Below are 21,028 nucleotides of genomic sequence, written 5' to 3'. Positions count from 1 at the left end.
CTTTGATCTATTTGCTGAGGTATTTTCCCTTGTCGAAAATCCCAGCTAACAGTAGTCCATAAAAGAGTTCAGAGGACAAACAAACAGGCAAGGTGAGCTACCTCATGCGACCGGAGGTCGCCCGATATAGGCCTTAGAGTCGCTAGGATATATGAAATGGGTCGGCCTATTGGGCTTTGTGCAATTGAAAGTATATTTATTACCCACATCTCAATAAACATGAGAGGTGACGTGTCCCACTATAACAAGATCAGAGAGAAAGGTCAAAGAACTAAATGTCTCTTATACGATTTAAGGAAGAATAAACTTCTTCCTCCCCATGTATCTAACAAGGGAACATGTCACCATTCTTTGACCCATACCTAGATATACCTATATAAATACCACAATATTAAAACTAAGGAGGGGGATCTATTTTTATCCAAAAAGAGCACACAAAGCTCCTTCCTATATTGTCTGAGCCAGCCCTACATGCAGTCCAAAAATTATGAACATATCAGACAACCTTACATAACAAAGAATTGCCATAAGTTATACTTTTAGCAAATACAAGACTTTTGGGACAACCTCAAATATTTTTATGAGAATAATCCTCATTTTTCCGACTAACATCAAAGGTTTGACAGAAAACTATTCTAGGCTGGTTAGTGGCACACAAAACCTGTCCAATTCATATACATTCAACTCCTTCAAGGATTCTAGGTCGTTGACGTACATATGGACCTCCCTCAGTTGTCACCACAAAATAACACTCATTCCCTTAACTTTGAGCCATTTAATCATCATCTAACAATCACCGAGGCACCATGTAGAACAACCTGAAGACAATTACAATAATCTCCATATATATGCATGATATCGAGTCACACCCATGTACAATTCAACTCACACTTGCAAAGTTCCACCTTAATTTTATATTGATTAGAGTGTTAGAGTGCTGACCTTTTTTAGCAGACACTCACACTGTCCATTGGAAAACCATCTCAACCGCATAAAAAATCTTATATGGCAGTCTCCTTCAGTTAACTAATCATCCTATACTCAATTTAGATCAACAGTGGAAATTATACTTGAGTATCGTAAAAATATTTGTTGAGTTATGTACATTACATCCCAGTTAAAAAATATATCATATTATATTTCAACGGACAAATGAAAAAGTAATTAAATAACCAATAAATTTAAGGGTTAAAATATTATTCACTCCTCGACTTATTAACAAATTTATTGTTCTTGTTTTTTGAATTAATATTAGAGTCTATGTTATTTTATTTTATTTATACGTGGCATGAACACATTTTTATCTAATTTTAATTTCTAAAAATTATTTTCTAAAACAATATTATTTTGACACTTTAAAAAGAAAAAAAGACCAAATATTAACTCATTTGATTTGCAAAAACGTCTTAATTATGGCTAGGAGTAAGAATAGGCCGGGCCGAGTCAGGTCTGCTAAAAATATCAAAGTTTAAATCTAATTTGTAGTCTCTCATATATTTATTTTTAGGTTTAAGTTTCACCTTTTCGAATATCTGATTGGTCTGTTAGCCTACTTAAAATGTCTATTTAATTTGAACATATCTAAATAATAATTCAATTAATATTTATGTAGACTAAAAAACTAAAAGATCAATGATACTAAAAATTTGTTTACATCGACTATCAACACTTTTCTAATAGTATCAATTTTGTGAGACTATTTGTTTATAATTTTTTTTGAAAATAACTTATGACATTGTTTATAAAATGTTTTCAGCATATTTTTAAAATTTTCTTAAGTTAACTAAGTTTTATTTTTATATTTTAAATCAAAGTATAATATAATATAATAATAATAAAATTCATATTTAATTAAATAAATCAATTTGTTTGGCTTAAAAGATTTTTTAAAAAAACTGAGACTTAACTTTTTTTTTTTTTAACTAAATAAATCTATAAAAGACCTATATTTTTTCTATTTAAATAAACATCTGGTGTGAGATGCTATGTGGCCAATTTTAATTGGTTTTAGTTAAATGACTAATCCAATAACCGGTTCGAACCAATTATCCCTCCAAATCCGGTTCTCCCGTTCAATCACTGATCCGAACCGGTTTTAAATCACGGATATATATTAGTTACTCTTGGTCCAATATACTATACTTCTCTTCGTCGAGGGTAGTTTTGTCAAAAAAATAATCAAAGGTAAACAAATCGGACGGTCAGGATAGATGGATACTTAACAACCGATCTTTATAAACCAAACAATTGAACTCACTCCGCCTCTAGGGTTTCTGCTTCGTTACACTCAGTGACAGAGGACTTTGTATTCGCTGCGGAGCTTCAACCTTCTTCTGTTGAGGTGCGATTTTCACATCCCTTTTCGATTTCTCATCCCAAATCAATGTTCATTGGAATCAAAGTTCCATTTTTTAGTTTCTCTCTATAACTTTGATTTTTTTGCAAATGATTTGATTATAGTTCGATCGATTATTTTGTTTAGGTTTTAGGGATCTCGCTTTTGAATGAAAAAATGTTCTTTTTTGTTTTTGCATTTTATCACTTTTTGCAGTGAAGATTATGCTTAATTATTTGGTGTTGTTGATATATAACATCACGAGTTAATTGTTATTCTGTTTTCAAACGGATCTTGGAATTTGTATGTTATTGTAACATTAGGTTTGTGATGTCTGTTGTTATTGTTGGTGAGTATGCTGGGAGATGCTATGTGATGAAATTGTTACTTTGCTGTTTGAATATCAATGTGGTATTTGTGATCTTGCTGATTAAAATTGGATTCTTGTTATTGATATTTGCATATTGAAAGTTGAAACTTTATTAATTGAAAGTTTATTAGGCATATACTATAGTTTTCTGATTTTTCTTCTGTGTCCATAGTTGTGAAGATGTTTACATCAAGGAAGAAAATCAGCAAGGACAAGGGTGCTGAACCTACTGAATTTGAGGAATCAGTTGGACAGGTTATATGTTATATTCCGAACTATAACTATTGCTGTTTCTGTAGTTGTTTATTAGTTTCAATTACTGAATATGAATATAAAGTATTTATTGTTTGAACTATGTTGATGTAGGCATTGTTTGATCTTGAAAACACCAACCATGAGTTGAAGAGCGAGTTGAAAGATTTATACATAAACTCTGCAGTGTAAGTATGATTTTTTTTTGTGTCTGTTTGAATATCCATGTGCTTTCACTGTCTCATGGATACCATTTTCCATAATCTACAGCCAAGTTGATGTTTCTGGCAACCGCAAGGCTGTTGTTATCCATGTCCCATACAGATTGAGGAAGGGTTTCCGCAAAATTCATGTCAGGCTTGTTAGGGAGCTTGAGAAGAAATTTAGCGGCAAGGTATGTTAAAGTTTTGTATACCTTTGATTTTTATGGATATATTAGATTGCCCTTCATTCTTTAAAGTATGTTATTGCTATTCACTCTGCTGATTTATTTATTGTTTCAATATCTTTGTCAACCACTCCACTGTATTTTGATCCTTATTTGGTTAAATTTCTATTTGTTTTTCATCTTTTCTATTCTCCTTGGTATTTATGTTGCATTGATCTTTACATGGAGTAGTTATAGTCATCTATAAAGCTGAAATTAACTAAGTTGCAATGTTTTTAATGTGATGATACCAAAACTTTAGCCTTGAATCTTGTGTGTTCACGATTATTTGTGTGATGCTTCATTCTATTGTATACTGATTAAACTTATGACTTGTAGGATGTAATCCTGATTGCCACCAGGAGAATTGTAAGACCCCCAAAGAAGGGTTCAGCTGCTCAGCGCCCCCGCAGCCGAACACTCACTGCTGTGCATGAGGCAATGCTGGAGGATGTTGTATTGCCTGCTGAGATTGTTGGGAAACGCACTAGGTACCGAGTTGATGGATCCAAGATCATGAAGGTAAAACTATAGTAACAGGCAAATAACAACTTCCAAAAATTTATATGTTCAATCAACAAAGCTATTAATTAAGCTAACATGTGATTTAGCATGCTAAAGAGAGACATGATGTTGAGTTTGTGTTGACGGAATTTTTGTGCTCCTCTTATGCAGGTGTTTTTGGACCCAAAGGAAAGAAACAACACTGAGTACAAGCTGGAGACATTTTCTGCAGTTTATAGGAAACTGTCTGGCAAAGATGTTGTGTTTGAGTATCCCATTACTGAGGCTTAGGTTCTTAGGTTCTGTTTCCCAGTTTTGAATTTGTTTCATGAAATGCATATGATGAATGCTGCCAGTTAAATTTTGTTCAAGTTGCCTTAATTTCTGGATTTTGTTTGGTGACTTTCAAAAAAAGTACTTTGTGGCCTAGTTAAGCAATGTAGCTTTTGATATATTTATCTGATTAAAATTACTTGCTTTTTTTCTAAATTTTATTTAGTGACTGTCTTGATCTCTAATTGGAAGCCAATAAAAATAAGTTGTTATGACAAATTTTTATGTGACTATAGATATATATTTGAACTAACAATGAGCTTGAAGTTAATTCAAATATACTATAAGCAATTTAAGTTTCTTGGAATTTTACCTACCACATGTTATTTGGTTTGATCTGATCAGATTCAACAGAAGACCCTTGCAATTGTACCTACCGCAGATGTATTTAGTTTCATGTTTAATTATCTCATGTTTAATTTTAGTAAAAATTATGATGTCTTTTCACTACATCAAAATATTGTACCTCTTAACATCACACAATAATGTAAAGAATAGTGATTTGGTCTTTGCAGAGCCGGTCTTTCTTGAATGAGTCGTAGAGCTTTAAGCTGCAAGTTAACCAATTTGTTTCATGAATTGCTCAAACAAACCATAATTTATGAAAATACTTAGTAGCCACCAAGATACCAAAGACCTAGGTGATTGCCTAAAAAAAACTCATTTCTAATGTTAGAATTTCGGTATTGAAAAATCTGAAAATACTTCTACTAACCTTCCATGAAGATATTTCAACTTGACATGAATGTTGATATTAAAAGAAAAGAATTGTCTATCCACAAACTAGTATATATGTACTAGGAGAAATATAATATATTTATAAAGAATTGCCTTAAATAAAGATATAAACTTGATTAAACTTTATGAATGTAGTTTATCTATCTTCCTTCATCAAAAGAAGAAGTAGAGATAGAATTTCTAGAATAATCCTCTACAAAACTACTACCACCTGAGACCCTTGTTGCACTACTGGCATTAGTGTTGGTCAAAGCAGAAGTGGTGGTTGTATTCCATTTTCCTACACGACCCTGAAGTCCTGGTTTACTTGGTCTTGGCAAAGTGAATGAATCACTTGATAGCATTAGATGAACTGAATTCATATCAGGTCTCTCCACTACACTTGCTTGACAGCACAATAAACCTAGCTGAATGCACATTGCAGCCTCGTCGCCATTGTATTTACCAATGCTCTGGTCTATTAAATCCATAGTTTTCCCTCCTTGATAAAGCTTCCATGCCTACAAATAAGTTTAGAAATAAACAACATTGTAAAGCTATGAAATAAATTGTCACACTGGTAACAAGTTTCAAGTAACCTAAGATGGTACTATCAGTCTAGCAGAACCTACGTCTATTCGCGTCACCCACAAATTATCCACGCACTAATGACACCCCTCGTCTTACAAAGATGAGTTAATCCAAATAGATAGCAGACGTCAATGTGGAAATTGTAGTCTCTTCATCAAGTCAGTTTTTCAGCCTTGAGCACAAGGAGGGTCAAGAACTTCTACTAACGATAAGGCGACATGTTGTCGTTAAACTTTCAAATTATTTTCAAGTATAGATCCGCGGTGGTCCACCGGTAGACTTTACCTATTTACTACATATTACAGCAGCTGATCATTAACTTATTTCATGAATCTCAGCTCATGAAAATAATATGGCATACTAAATTTTCTCTAATGCCTAAGAACCAACTTACATAGCTTAGTAGATCTGCCTTTTCTGAACCAAGCTTCACATCATGGTTTTTTCTCCCACTAACTATTTCCAACACCAAGACTCCATAACTAAAAACATCAGTCTTTACAGAAAGATAGCCACGCATTGCATATTCAGGAGCCATGTAACCGCTGAGATTCATCAAACATAAAAAGCTTAAGGATTTCTACATCACAATAACAAAAAACAGCAAGTGACTAAACAATACTACTCACTGTGTACCGGAAATCCTAAATGTTTGCACATGAGTGTCCTCTCCAGGAAACAGCCTTGCCAAACCGAAGTCTGAGATTTTCGGATTTAATTTCTCGTCCAGCAATATGTTACTAGCTTTAATGTCTCTGTGAATAATTCTTTCCGGGGCCTCTTCATGCAGATAGAGAAGTCCTCTTGTGATACCGGTAACTATTCGAAACCGTGTCGTCCAATCCAAAGACCTCTTTTTATCTAAAAATCATTATATATAACTGTGGTCAATTATTATTCAGAAGCAATCACAAAACATAGGAAAAAAAGAATTGTGGACATGTTCCTCAGTTAAAACAATTTCAATACCAAACAGAAAGTGATCAAGGCTTTTGTTTGGTAGATATTCATAGACAAGCATTTTTTCGGGTCCTTCTGCGCAACAACCTAGTAAAGTGACTAAATTCTTATGCTGAATTCTTAGTAATAGCCGAACTTCGTTGGTAAATTCTCTAATTCCTTGTCTAGATTCCAATGAAAGTTTTTTAATTGCCACTTCTTCACCATTTGGCATCAATCCCTGCAGAAAAACATGCATAATTTAGTGAAATCAGTGTCCTCAAGAATAGAAATTTGTGACTTATGAGCTCCAAATATCATAATTTTCTCCTCCTATCCTTTATTTTGTTTTCAAATGTGCTATACAGTTTAAGAAGATCAACTGCATAGCAGCAAGCCACCTATAACATGATTTTCTTGCAATCTTCAACCACAATTGCAGATTTGCAGGCTGAGACAAGTAAATATTTTTGATGTCTCTACAATGACCTCAGTTGCATTTGTCAGAACTATCTGTAAAATAAAGAATTGCAACCTTGACTGCAACTAAAATATTGGAGCGAAAGCCTAAATTACAAATTTGGATTTTCTGCAGTCATGTCAAAATGGATTCACACAATCAACTAACTTGGACCCTCAGTTTCATTCAAAAGCCCACATCATCTCTTCCCGAGTTCTCAAACGGATGAATCCAAGAGATAAAATTTATTAAACATCCTAAGAGTTCTGAATTTTGTCTAACTCAACATCACAAAACCGGCTTCTAAGATAATAGGCCTCCCACTTGTAAATATTATTTTTATATCATATCTCACCTATTGTGAAACTCTCAACAAACAATGGGAATGTGTGCTGCCTGGAATGCTCGGAATTCAAATCCCTCAATTACCACAAACAACATTCTAAAAGGGTCTGGTAGCAAGTTGGTTTTTGGAGGGTTTTGTAGGAGAGGGTTTTACGATCTTGCTTCAAAAAGCTCGATCTTGACCAAACATGGCGACGAAAACAATCTCTCTCTTATAGTAGTACTCTCAGACATCATCCTTGACACGCAAAATCTTACAATCTTACAATCCAACACTCGATGTTGACTACACGACTCTTAGACATCGATTACGGATTTCAAACTCCTCGTTGAACGCAGTTACAAACCTGATCTGAATTGTCCGATCTCAAATTACAAGCAATTTTTTTATTTATTTACAATTTGGGTCCATTGATTACATATGCATAAAAACAATGATAAATTTGACACTTTTCCTTCACTTAATATCTCATTCATCCCAAAAGTAATGTGAAACTTCAATTCAATTCTAATGCATAATCACAATCAAACTATTCCTAATCATAATTACTATTGACATTAACAATTAAACTATCTTTCATTGCAGAAAACAAATAAATATCTCCTATGATTGATACTAAAAAAAGAAAAATTGAAAGAAAAAAAAAGTAACCTTGAAAACAGGACCAAAGCCTCCACGACCAAGTTGATTAAGCTCAGAGAAGAAATTGGTGGCGAGTTGAAGAGTGTGAAGATCGAATAACAAGTTGGAAGAATCGCCAGCGTCGATAGTATCTTTATCGTCATCGCCTCCGTGTTCGGAGGCTGTGCCGCCCTTCTTCAGGCGCCTCTGCATGCAGGCGCAGAGGCCGGAGAAGAAGGACATAAAGTCAACGGAAAAGTCAACGCGAATTTGGAGAAGGAAACAGAAAGTAACACGCGCTGTAGAATTGAATAATGACTCAAGTTATACATTCTTAATCTTCAACTACTACTCTCTCAAGGTTCTTCTTGGTCTATTAGATGTACCATATTTTAATTTAATTGCAGTCCTATTTTTGTCGAGAAAAAACGAATTTTGAAAACTGATGTGTATTTTTATGAATCAAATGTAAGACAATTTAAAAATTGATGTGTACTCCTATCTTAATTTTTAAAATATAATATTATATCCAGTATTGTCTTCATATAAAATTGTAAGATTATTATTATTGATAAACCATTTGCTTGCTTCATGAAGGGAAATTACTTCAGCATTATTTGAAAAAGTTGCTACAAGGGTTTGTTTTTGAGATTTCCATGATATTGTAGTGTTATCATATGAAAATATACCGATGTATTTCGGAGATATCAAAATATATGTTTTATTCCTTTCCAATGTCTTTTTGTAGGACATGAACTGAATCTTGTTAATAAATTCACTACAAAAGTTATATCAGGTATTATACAGCTAGCAAGGTACATGAGTATCCAAATGATCTTCTTCGTTATCTTCCTTAGGTCTAAATAAATCATATTCAGCATTATGTGTTCTACCCATCATTGGAGTATTCAAAGAGTTTGTTTTCTCCATGTTGAACCTTTTCAATACCCTTTATGTATAATTATTGATGTACCAATATATCATTTTTAGTATACTCAATTTGTAAATCAAGGTAGAACTTGATTTTTTTTCAAATCTTTCATTTCAAGTTCTTTTTTTAAGTAATTTATTTCTTCCTTAATTTGTCTATTAGTTTCAATTATATTTAAATCATCAACACAAACAACATTTATTACAAAATCGGATATTATTTTTCTTATAAAAGTACAATGGCAAATAGGATTATTCTCATAGCCTTCTTTAAGAAAATATCCACTTAGCCTATTATACCACATGCGCTCAAATTGTTTTAACCCATACAATGATCTTTACAACTTAATTGCACGCATTTATCTAGGTTTTGATGTCTCATGCATTTTAAATCCTTATGGAATTTTCATGTATATATCAATATCAAGTGATCCATACAAATAAACAATAACAACATCCATAAGATACATATCAAGATTGTTAAATACTGATAAGCCAACTAAATAACGAAAAGTAATGACATCCATAATATGAGAATATGTCACCTCATAATCAGTTCCTGGTCTTTTGTAAAAACCTTGTGCAACAAGATGGACTTTGTATTTGATAATCTCATTTTTCTCACTTTGTTTACTTACAAAGATCCACTTATATCCGACCCGATTTCACATTTTCAGTCTAGCCACAATAAAGTCAAATACTTTTTCGATTTTAAGAGAATTTAACTCAGTATCTATTGCATTTTTTCCAATCATGTCCATGTTGACATTGTTTCATAATTCCCAGTTCGGGATCATCATTTTCCTTCATAATTTCATATGCAAAATGGAGAATGAAAATATTTCATCTATATTCATACCTTTTTGATTCCATAAAGTTTCCGTATTAACATAATTGATTGAAATCTCGAGATCATTCTTGTTTTTAATTTCATTATTAATGATCTCATTATCATTATTTTGTGCTTCTTCAAGTGTATGTTTTCCAGTATTTAATTTATTATTATCTACTGTCTTTTCAAGATCACTTTCAATCATATTTACTTTTTCCCATTCTTTTTCTTATTCGGCGATTTTTGTCTTTAGATCCCATAAGTCGACCATGTTTCAAGTGTGCCTTAGATATTTTGGCTACATCATTTAGATTCGAAATCTCAATCTGAGTTGGGACATTTACAGGTGGTACATGCGACTTTGTTACTCTTTTTGAATCCCTAAATGAATATGGCAGTTGATTTGCAAAATATTATAAGTGCACTATTTGACTTACATTTTATTCCCATGATTTATTATATGGGTCCAAATGTAATAAGTGGGATACACACTTATCTCGTTTTCAAATTGTTTATTTTCTCCCTCTAGTGTTGGAAATTTTGTTTTGTCAAAATGACAATCAACAAATCTTGCATGAAAAACATCACATGTTAAACATCCAAGATATCTAATAATAGATGGTGATTCATACCGCACATATATTCCTAACCTCCTTTGAGGCCTCATCTTTGTTCTTTATGGTGGAGATATGGGACATATACTGCATAGCCAAATATCTTTAAATGATCAATATTTGGTTACTTACCAATTGCAAGTTGATAAGGGGTATGTTTATGATCAACATTTGGTCTTAGACGGATGAGTGGTGCAACATGTAAAATTGCATGACTTCAAATTGTAACTAGTAGTTTAGTTCTCATTATTAATGGTCTAGCAATATATTGAAGATGTTTGATTAATGACTTAGCTAAATCTTTTTGTGCATGTACATGAGGAACATGATGTTCAACAACAATTCCAATTGATATGCAATAATTATTATATGGTTCAGATATAAATCCACTGTCATTGTCAACTCTAATTTTCTTTATAGTATAATCAAGGGATTGAGCCCTTAGTTTAATTATTTGTGCAAGAAATTTTGCAAATGCCATATCACGACTTGATAGTAAGCATGCATATGACCATCTACTAAGTGCATAAATTAATATCATAAAGTACCTGGATGGTCCTTATGGTGGATGGATAGGTCCACAGAAACCGCCTTTAATTCTTTCAAGAAATGTAGGCGATTATGTATGAATCTTTCATGGCGAATGCTTTGTTATTAGTTTTCTAAGAGAGCAAGATTCACATGGTTTATTTTCTTTTATAAGTCTTAAACCTCTCAATGGATGACCATGGGCATTTTCAACTATTTTACTCATCATTGTTGAACTAGGGTGACCTAAACGGTCAGGCCATAAAGTCATAGTTTTGGGGTCTTCTTTTACTACTAAATTACATCCAATTTCATGTATATATGTATAATGTAATCCACACGGCAATTTTGGTAATTTTTCTAAAGTTTTCTTCTTTCCCAAAAATTAGCATTAATATTAATGTATTTCGTATTACCTTCAGCTGCATATTCAATATCATATCCTTGACGATATATGTCATAAAACTCAACAAATTTCTCTTTGATTTTGGAAAGTATAAAGCATTATTAATGACAAACTTTATCCCATTTGGTAATATGAACATAACATTACCTATTTCTTCAATTAAATCTGCTGATCCTAATATTTTATTTATTACACTTTTAGTAGGATTTGTTTAAGTAAAATATTTTTTACTTTTGAGAATTGTGTGGGTAGTTCCATTGTCCGGAATGCAAATGTATTTGACATGTTCCATGTCTAACCTCCTTAAAATAGAAATAAGATTAAAGAAAAAGTAAATCACAACATATTTAACATTAATATTTCATGCAAGCATTGAACATTACACACATGCTACACACATATTCTTGAGTTGATACATAGTGCAAATATAAAAGTAATATAAGCACACCACATATTATTTAAATACACATTTTTAAGTAGTTACTTAATCCATTGCTCCTTCAATGAAATCAGCAACCTTAAGATAGGTAGTATCATTTCCGGATTCAATTTCATTGAAATTTACTTTATTTCCCTTTCCCTTTATAGATGCCTTGTTTCTTTTACACAATGTTTTGGCATTCTACACGTCTTAGACCAATGACATTTCTTCCTACATCTATAACACAAATCATCACGATTCCTCGAGGGACCCTTTTAGATATAATTACACCTACCTTGATGACTCATATTAGTTTGGGCATATTTGAGAAACCTATAATTATTCACATAACCTCGTCCACGACCTTGACCACGAAAGTGGTTTCGACCGTGATATCCACCTCTACTAGGATCATCAAATAGAGCTAATCACCATTTTTAATACAATTATAGTCACCACACCCTTGATTAAATGTTGTGGCATTTATATCAAGATATGCTAGTGTTCCCATGGGACGTGCTTGTGTTTTTTTTATAAGGAGCTCATTCTTTTGTTATACTACTAAATCAAAATACTCATAAAATTTCCCCATTCTATATTATTGTTTCAACAATGCTTGGTATGCATGAAAAATTGAAAATGTTTTTTCCAACTTTTGTTCTTCGGTTATAACTATACCGTAAAATTCTAAATGTGTTATAATTTGCTGCATATCAGAGTTATATGCAACAACACTTTTATAATCTGGAACCTTAATTTGTTCCACTGATCCACCAAATGGATGTTAAAACATTTTTTATAATGATGACTTAGAATAAGAAATCTATATGAGCCTACTGGAAGGGTTTGTGATTCATGGGAAAGAAAACAAGGTCTGTAAGTTAGATAAGTCTTTGTATGGTCTAAAACAAGCTCCAAAGCAATGGCATGAAAATTTGATAACTTAATGATATCGAATGTGTGCAAGCTGAATGAAAGTGACAAATGTGTTTATTACAATTTTGAAATTGGAATTTTCATTATCACATGTCTCTTTGATGTCGACTTACTCATATTTGAATCATACATTCATGTCATTAATAATATGAAATCATTGTTATGCAACAACTTTGATATGAAAGACCTCGAAGAAGCTAGTGTGATTCTTGGTATCAATATCACTAGATCCGAACAAGGAATTTTTTTAGATTAATATCAAGGAAATGATATTAAAGAAATATAACTACTTAGACTTTAAACATGTTTTCACACTATACGATCCTAGTGTTAAACTATTCAGGAATAATGTTAGAAAAATTGAGTATGAGGGCATCATTTATCGTCATTGGTATGTCAGTGATTGTAGTATACCCAATGTTGCATATATGTCATAGGATTTTTGTGCGTAATGAGCATTTGAAAGCCATTGAGAGAGTCATGTGGTGCCTTAAAAGAACCATGAGTCTTGGTCTACATTACCAAAGATTTACTATTATACTTGAAGGATACAGTGATGAAGATTGAAACACCTTGTCAGATGATTCCAAAGCCACCAATGGCTATATATTAGTAGAGCTGGAGGAGTTATATCTTGGAAATCAAAGAAACATACTCTTTTAGCTCAATCCACGATTTTGAAATGATAGTATTAGAAACTTCTAATGAAGAAGTAAGTTAGTGAAGATGCTTTCCAGTCGAGATCTCTTTATGGGAAAACCTATACCAAATATGTTGATTCACTATAATAGTATCACAACTATTGAAAAAATTGAGAGTCATAATTATAATGGTAAGAGATATTAAATAAGAAAGAAGCACAACATTGTTAGAGATATATCACTAAAGGATCTATAAGAGTGGATCATGTACACATTGATGGAAATTTAACAGATCCTTTGACGAAAATAAGAATGGTTTACTAATTCCACTAAGCGTAGTGGGTTAGATGACCTCCCCACCACCATGTTCAACATAATTAACCATGGCTTGCTGGCAACCTTATTAGAAAAGTGACACGAGGATACAATCACCTTCCACCTTAGTGAGCCATATAGAAAATGACTAGATTGCTTACTATTGTTGAATGTTACATTTGAGAAGTACGCCCTCACCGTGTCACACATCTGTTGGATGACACCTACTTAATTTTTGGTTGGATTTAATTAAACTATGCATATTTTAGTATCTATCAAAATGAGAACTGTGCCATTTTAGGTATGTGCAAGATATTTCCAAACATCATGCAGACTCTGCTTCGCCTATTAATGCTTCACCACAGGTTAATAAGACGTATGTTGGGTACCAGGACCATATTTTGTTCTCTGAACATCAAGACACCTAGATTTTGCATGGTCGTGAAGTTGTACAAGTATACATCAAATGATAGTGTCGAATATCACATCCCTACATGATTCCCAATAAGGATAATCCCCTATACCATTTGAGAGGAAGCTTTTGCAGATGAGGAAAATGAGGATGGAAATATGGATAGTCTGGTCCCTTCATATGGGTCTATTCGAGACATGGTCATTGGGATACTCTCTCACGGGACTATACAAGAATGCTAAAATATACACACATTTGTCAGGAGGTCTTTTAGGAGATTCAAAATTACATTGCAGATGAAAATGACAAAAATGATGGTGAGTAGCTCATGTGTAACCCGGTAGGACGCATTGACTTTGATGCATTTTGTGTCCAATATTATGATGTATTTATCTTGACATTTCACATTATACATTATTTTGAATATTTTTGGTTAAATTATCATCTTTGTATGTTTTTTAAGGTTATTATTTATGTTGGTGTGATTTAAATGAGTTATTATAAAAAAAATATAAATTCCAATTTTGTAACAAACAATTTTAAATTATATAATCTGCACCCATACTAAGAGGATTTTGGCATAATAGGGAGTCTAGAAAAATAACCACTAAATTTTAAAGTTGCTTATAAGAAAATTTGAAAGAAAGATAATTGGTTCAATTAATTATTGAAATGTACCCACACCCCATCTTTAATTTAATTTTTGTCCCTATTAAACAACCTTGTTAAATTGTCAACTTTAGAACTTGTTCCTTCTATGATAGGAACTTTTTCCCATATTCTGAACAATTCATGCGATAAGTTTCACTTGCATATGTAATTATGAATATCACAATACACAATTACTATAAGTCGTTTCCTAGAAGATTTATAAGGAATTATCAACTTTAAAATAAAATATCTATTTTTCAACACCCCAAAATAACACTAAATTGTCATCCTTATAGATAAGTGTGTATAATTAAATACCTCTTATGAACTCCAGGATTGTCTATCACGACCTCTATATTCTTGTGCATGATACATTTCACCCATATAAGGGGAAAAACCTCTAATACATGGATAATCAAAATCAAGAAAATAAAATGAACATTCATTAAATAAAATATATGTTAGCTCAACTTGTTAATCTCACAGTGAAGTTGTACTACCTCATAGGGTTTTCCCTAGTTTATGTTTGTTTGCTTGTCAATTTAGTCTTTTGGTTTTTAGTCTTCTCCCATAGTTGCAGATTCTAGGTTTGAGTGCTAAATCATTTTTATGCATGCATAAATTGAACTATTTATTTAAAGTCCATGCAGTATGGTTCTAGTCAGTTAGTGGGAGTTTTGGATCAAGAAACAAATGAAAACATGATTCAAATCGTGCCAAGTCTCGATTCAAATAAACACTTCAATTTTCTTTTGTAAAATTTGAACTTTTAGAAGTGTGGTTCGAATCAGAGAATTGGATGACTCAAATTGAATGTGAAAATCAAAAATTGATTATGTATTTCTTATATGAATCATGAAAAGGGTGACTCAAATGATAAATAGAATATAAAAAACATGATTTTGCCTTTGTATTTATCTTAAGATCGTTAAAAGAATTTTGAGGTATCTTAACGGAACATCACATCACGATATTTGGTTTTCCAAGGGAAGCGAGTTTAGCTTAGTAGGATTATGTGATTCTGACTTTTCCAGGAGCAAATCAGATAGGAAGAGTACTAGTGGTATTTGCCATTTGTTTTGAAATTGTTTAGATACTAAGCACAATAAGAAGTAACACACCGTTGCTTTTCTACCGCTAAGGTTGAATATGTAATTGAAATTCTGGTACGCAGATATCAGATATCGTATGCAATGTCACGACACTAATATCAGGACTTCACACAACAATAATAGTAAGCTTATTACAAATGTCGTATACGATATCACGACACCAGGTTCAGGACATGTCCCACCAGAAATAATTACAACGTAAAAAGCAGGGAGAAAAAAAACACAGGTCAATTGGTAACACAGGTCAATTGGTAACCCAGTTCAGTGCAACGTCACCTACATCTGGGGGAATCCAAGTCAGGGAGGAAATCCCCTATAATAGTATTAGTTTGAAGTTCTAAACAACCTCTGGTTTTACAAACTTCTCACCTAATCACTACCTATGGAATTTTTGTATAAGACTCTCCTAGATATGAGACCCCTCTCACTTCCCTTCAATCACACATCAATGATAACACCTGAAAATAATCAAAGAACAGAAGACACACTTACAATGAAATAGAATACACTCTTGCTTAAAATCTCATGAGTGATTCACAATTACAACTCAATAAACTCAGTCCAATTCAAGTATCAAAGAGATACTAGAATGGCTCCCAAATAACAATGACAACTAAACCTTAACGATGACAATTTCCAACGCAACTTATTTCTTCTGTTAATTAGGTTTAGTAATGTCCTTTTTAAATAGCCTTTGGTAAGCATGGGCTTCAGGCTAAAAAAACAGCAGATCAAAATAAAACAAACCAAATCAAATATGATTAAATCAAATTTGATGTCTCATTGAATGTTTTGACATCCATTCTACATAATCAAATCTAATGTTTCCTTAAAATGTCTCAACATCCTTTTTTATGAAACAAGTGCGCAACTGGAAACGAAACAAGAGTGCCTAAAATAAACCTTCTTGGATAGTAAGTATGATAGTTGAATATTCATATAATCTTCAAATATCTCATAATAAAATAAGCCTTCCGAGAAGTAAAACAAAACCTACAAAGACGTTTGATCAACATGTCACGACATCTTGCTCAACATCTTGTTGTGATACATGTTTTAACAAAAATGTTGCCAATCATAAAAGCACAGACCTAATAATCCCCACTTTTGCCAAATTTTGGCTAAAACAACCTTTGCATCATATAGTTGGAGAAAAGATAAAACATCAACAATAATCACAAGCACAAAACTAAACAACCAAACACTTGGTATAACACCAAGACATATCAGAGGTAGACGCATCAGAAATAAGTAGTAGAAACCCAACCTCATAAAAAAGACATAGAGAGAAATAAACTTTCACACTCCAAGCCTCTTTCAGAAATAAAATGTTAAGACATTTTGTCGGACATCACAGAAAGCACACAACAGCCTAAGGACAAACATAATCCTCTGAAACAAAATGTTAGGACATTCTATCTGACATCACAACAAGTACACAACAGTCTAGGTACAAACAAACCAAACTCCCCCTGAATGTCATGATCAACAACACATAAATAACTCCCCCTATCACACAAGAAACATACCCTTCTTAAAGAAACAACCTTGCACAACTCTACACTATCTACTCCCCCTTTTTAGCCAGAATATGACAAACAAAGCAAAAATTTATCAATGGAAACAAAGAAATAGATCAAAGTAGTAGAAGAACATGAGAATTAGAGGAACATACCATGGCACACAAAGGTGAAATATTCAAGGCAAAAGCCCATAAATCAAATACAAAATCAATAATCAACCCATATCAAATGTCAGAACTAGCATCTATTTCAGTAGCAGCATCTGCATCAACATTCTCATTAAGACTTACTACCTCCTTACATTCAAGGGCATCCTTCCTAAGTTCTCTTTCCAAATCCAACCTCCTTTCGTACACAAACTTCCATTTTTTAATATTCTCAACAGAGTGAAAAGAGATGTTGTCAATGGGAACTTCAGCCACATTAGTAGGGACCTTTTTCCCAACAACTTTCTTTAGAGGCATGATGTCTTGGACATTCTGTTTGATATCATACTCAGAGTCACTTGAAAGTGCTTCATTTCTTTTCATAGTAGGATCTGTAACCTTGCTCAACCCTATAGCAGGTTTAACAACAACACTTTTCTTGGGAGCCTTAGTTAGCTTGCTTGCAGATGCAACATCCTTCCCTGTTCTATTCCTTAATCTTTTAGCAATACTTGAAGCCAATCTCTTTCGAATAGGCTTATCATCAGAATCTAGATCATCAAGATTTACAATATTAATATACTTATCCTTCTCTACACCTTTAGGTTCAGACTTTGAGACAAAGCAAGCATTGGATATCACATCTTTAGATCTAGTGGCGATCCCTTCATTAAGATTTCCAATAATGAGTTCCTTTGCATGATATTTCTGGATTCTGATAGAGGGACCTTTGTTGGCTTGAGGGTTATCTGATTCAGTCCTTGATGGCTCAATGTTGGACTTAATGTCTTCCACATTTTCTGAAGCATCAGTCTGCTGAGATGATGTTCCAACATCTTCATCGACATCAATCCTTTTTACAATAATTGAATCATCAACCAAAACATTAATGGATTCTATCATGCTCTTGGTTCTGGAGTAAATATCCTGTAAGCTTTGCTATTTGTAGAGTAACCGAAAGATATCCCTTTGAGATTCAGATGTCCAAGCTTCTGGTGCCACAACTTGACTTCATCTTCCTTGGACATTATGCATGTGGAAGAACAAGTAGTTTCTTATGGTATCCATAAATAGTAATTTTCTTTAGACCCAATTCCTCTAATCAGAACATCATTCTTCTCATTTGTAACCAAACATTCTGACTTGGTGAAATTGACTTTTAAACCTTGATCACATAACTGACTAATGCTGATGAGATTTACAGTCACGCTTTTCACAAGCAGAACATCATTTAGTTTAGGAAGACCAATGCAACTTATCTTTCTTGTACCCTTGACTTCACCTTTAGCTCCATCACCAAATATGATAAAACTATAGGAATAAGAATTAATGTCCAGCAAATACTTCTTGACCCTTGTCATGTGTTTTGAACAACCACTGTCAAAGTACCAATCTTGTCTAGATGAAGCTCTAAGAGAAGTATAGGTTATAAGACTAGAGACAACAACCTTAGGTTTCCACTACTTTCTAGTTTTAATAGTTATACGATTAGCCCTAGGACATGTTGGATGTTTTGGATAACCATACAGTCTGTAGCAGAAAGGCTTTATACGTCCATATTTACCATAATAATGACATTTCCAAGGCACAAAATTGACTTTAGTTTGAGTTTCCTGATGTCTGGAGGGATATTATAACATTTGGTCAGACATCATAGGCTCATACTTCCTTTCTGGAGGAATAAATTTTGTCACAGGGGATTTTCCTTGTTTATTTTGATATTGGTAATTAAAACCTATACCTTTTAAGTTTACAACCCCTTTTCCAACTTGAAGAATTTCATCTAGCATATCAGACCTATTGTTCAACATTCTTATTAATTTAGTCATGTTTTCAAGTTTAGAAGACAATAGAGTTACCTCATTTTCAAGATCAATGATAGTAGATAAAAGTTTCTCTTTTTCAGCCTATAGTTGAGCTATGATTTTTCTTTTGCTCTTCTCTTGTCTTACGCACCTTTTCACTTCTGACACAAAGCTCTTTGTAGGAAGCGGCCAATTCTTCATAAGAGATATCCTCATCACAAGAATCTTCATCAGATTCATATCTACCAGTGAAAACTGTAACATGCTTAGCAATTTCATCATCAGTTTCACCTTCAGAATCATCAGACAAAGAAACAGATGGGCCCTTCTTTTGTTTCTTGAGATACGTGAGACATTATGATTCGATGTGACCAAAACCTCACATTCATGACATTGAATACCTTTTCCTTGATTGGGATTTTCTTATGTTCTTGCTTTTCTTTGAAAATCATCATACTACTGATGTCGAATGACATGTTCTTGACATCAGGTTTTGACTTCCTATCCATTTTCTTCAACACCTTATTTAATTTCCTCCCAAGAACCACAATAACATTATAAATTCCTTCATCAGTCTCCAAGTCACATTGATCCTCTTCATCCTCAGTATTGGAGATAAAAGCCATGCTTTTGTTCTTATTTTCATATCTATCATGATAGTCAATTCAAAAGTTTAAAGTGACCCAATAAGCTCATCCACTCTCATGTTGCAAATGTCATGGACTTCTTCAATAGCTGTGACCTTCATGTCAAACTTCTTAGGTAACGATCTGAGAATTTTTCTAACCAACTTCTCTTTTGACATCTTCTCTCCCAAGGCACTAGATGAATTAGCAATATCAAGAATATTCATGTGAAAATCATGAATAAAATCATTATCTTTCATATTGAGATTCTTAAATTCAATGGTGAGAAGTTGAAGTCTTGACATTTTTACTTTTGATGTGCCTTAATGAGTGGTTATAAGGATTTCACATGCATCTTTGGCCATAATACAAGTATTTATTAACCTGAATATATTTTTGTCAACTCCATTGAACAAGGCATTCAAGGTTTGGGAGTTTCCAAGAGAAAGTTCATCTTCTTCCTTAGACCAGTCCTCTTCAAGCTTTAAATTAGTTGTGTCCTTCCCATCTTTGTCCTACACCACATGATGTTCCCAACCTTTGATAACTGCTTTCCAAGTTCTGCTATCCATAAATTTTAGAAAATCCATCATACATGCCTTCCAATAATCATAGTTGGTGCCATATAGAATAAGTGGTCTATTGACAAATCCTCATTCCTTGTTCATAGTACCCAAAAATATATCTCTGGAGCTCACCCAAAATATAACAGGGTGCCTGCTCTGATACCAATTGAAATTCTGGTACGTATATATCAGATATCGTATGCGTTGTCATGACACTAATATCAGGACTTCACTCAACAATAATAGTAAGCAGATAACATATGTCGTATACGATGTCACGACACCAGGTTCAAGATATGTCGCACCAGAAATAATTATAGTGTAAAAAGCAGGAAGAAAAAAAAACACAGGTCAATTGTTAACCCAATTCGGTGCCACGTCACCTACATTTTAGGCATCCAAGCCAGGAAGGAAATCCATTATAATAGTATTAGTTTAAATTTCTAAACTACCTTTGGTTTTACAAAGTTCTCACCTAATCACTACCCATGAAATTTCTATCTAAGACTCTCCTAGATATGAGACCCCTCTCACTTCCCTTCAATCATACAACATCGATAACACCTGAAAACAATCAAAGAACATAAGACACACTCCCAATGAAATAGAATACACTCTTGCTTAAAAGCTCATGAGTGATTCACAATTACAACTCAATAAAGTTAGTTT

The 21,028-nt window shown here is 33.2% G+C and overlaps 2 protein-coding genes and 1 pseudogene across 2 annotated transcripts; 1 reads left to right on the top strand and 2 right to left on the bottom strand.

The window, feature by feature from the left end:
- The first annotated feature begins 2,145 nt into the window (after positions 1-2,145).
- Positions 2,146-4,377, top strand: LOC127115516 (40S ribosomal protein S7-1). Its single transcript, XM_051047046.1, has 6 exons — positions 2,146-2,341; positions 2,878-2,960; positions 3,072-3,145; positions 3,228-3,351; positions 3,724-3,906; positions 4,060-4,377. Exons 2-6 carry the CDS (start codon positions 2,886-2,888, stop codon positions 4,177-4,179), a joined length of 576 nt encoding a protein of 191 aa, XP_050903003.1. The 5' UTR covers positions 2,146-2,341; positions 2,878-2,885; the 3' UTR covers positions 4,180-4,377.
- Positions 4,378-4,950: 573 nt separating this feature from the next.
- On the bottom strand, positions 4,951-8,346 carry LOC127115505 (cysteine-rich receptor-like protein kinase 10). The gene is made up of 5 exons (XM_051047038.1): positions 7,926-8,346; positions 6,499-6,709; positions 6,159-6,390; positions 5,924-6,074; positions 4,951-5,459 (listed from the first exon to the last, which is right to left on the bottom strand). The coding sequence occupies exons 1-5, from the start codon at positions 8,136-8,138 to the stop codon at positions 5,100-5,102; spliced, it is 1,167 nt and encodes a 388-aa protein (XP_050902995.1). The 5' UTR covers positions 8,139-8,346; the 3' UTR covers positions 4,951-5,099.
- A 10,071-nt stretch (positions 8,347-18,417) lies between these two features.
- Positions 18,418-20,365, bottom strand: LOC127091644 (uncharacterized; annotated as a pseudogene).
- Between the last annotated feature and the right edge of the window lie 663 nt (positions 20,366-21,028).

Source organism: Lathyrus oleraceus, chromosome 1 (genome assembly GCF_024323335.1).
Source record: "Lathyrus oleraceus cultivar Zhongwan6 chromosome 1, CAAS_Psat_ZW6_1.0, whole genome shotgun sequence".
In the NCBI taxonomy this organism is placed as follows: Eukaryota; Viridiplantae; Streptophyta; class Magnoliopsida; order Fabales; family Fabaceae; genus Lathyrus; species Lathyrus oleraceus.
This window is presented reverse-complemented; position numbering and strand designations above follow the sequence as displayed.

Excerpts from the sequence above, each read along its gene's own strand:
- LOC127115516 (XM_051047046.1), top strand. The coding sequence starts at position 2,886 with ATGTTTACATCAAGGAAGAAAATCAGCAAGGACAAGGGTGCTGAACCT. Across the intron at positions 3,146-3,227 it reads TTATACATAAACTCTGCAGT|CCAAGTTGATGTTTCTGGCA; the intron begins GTAAGTATGATT and ends CATAATCTACAG. Across the intron at positions 3,907-4,059 it reads ATGGATCCAAGATCATGAAG|GTGTTTTTGGACCCAAAGGA; the intron begins GTAAAACTATAG and ends CCTCTTATGCAG.
- LOC127115505 (XM_051047038.1), bottom strand. The coding sequence starts at position 8,138 with ATGTCCTTCTTCTCCGGCCTCTGCGCCTGCATGCAGAGGCGCCTGAAG. Across the intron at positions 6,710-7,925 it reads GCTTTGGTCCTGTTTTCAAG|GGATTGATGCCAAATGGTGA; the intron begins GTTACTTTTTTT and ends GTTTTTCTGCAG. Across the intron at positions 6,391-6,498 it reads CCTTGATCACTTTCTGTTTG|ATAAAAAGAGGTCTTTGGAT; the intron begins GTATTGAAATTG and ends AATGATTTTTAG.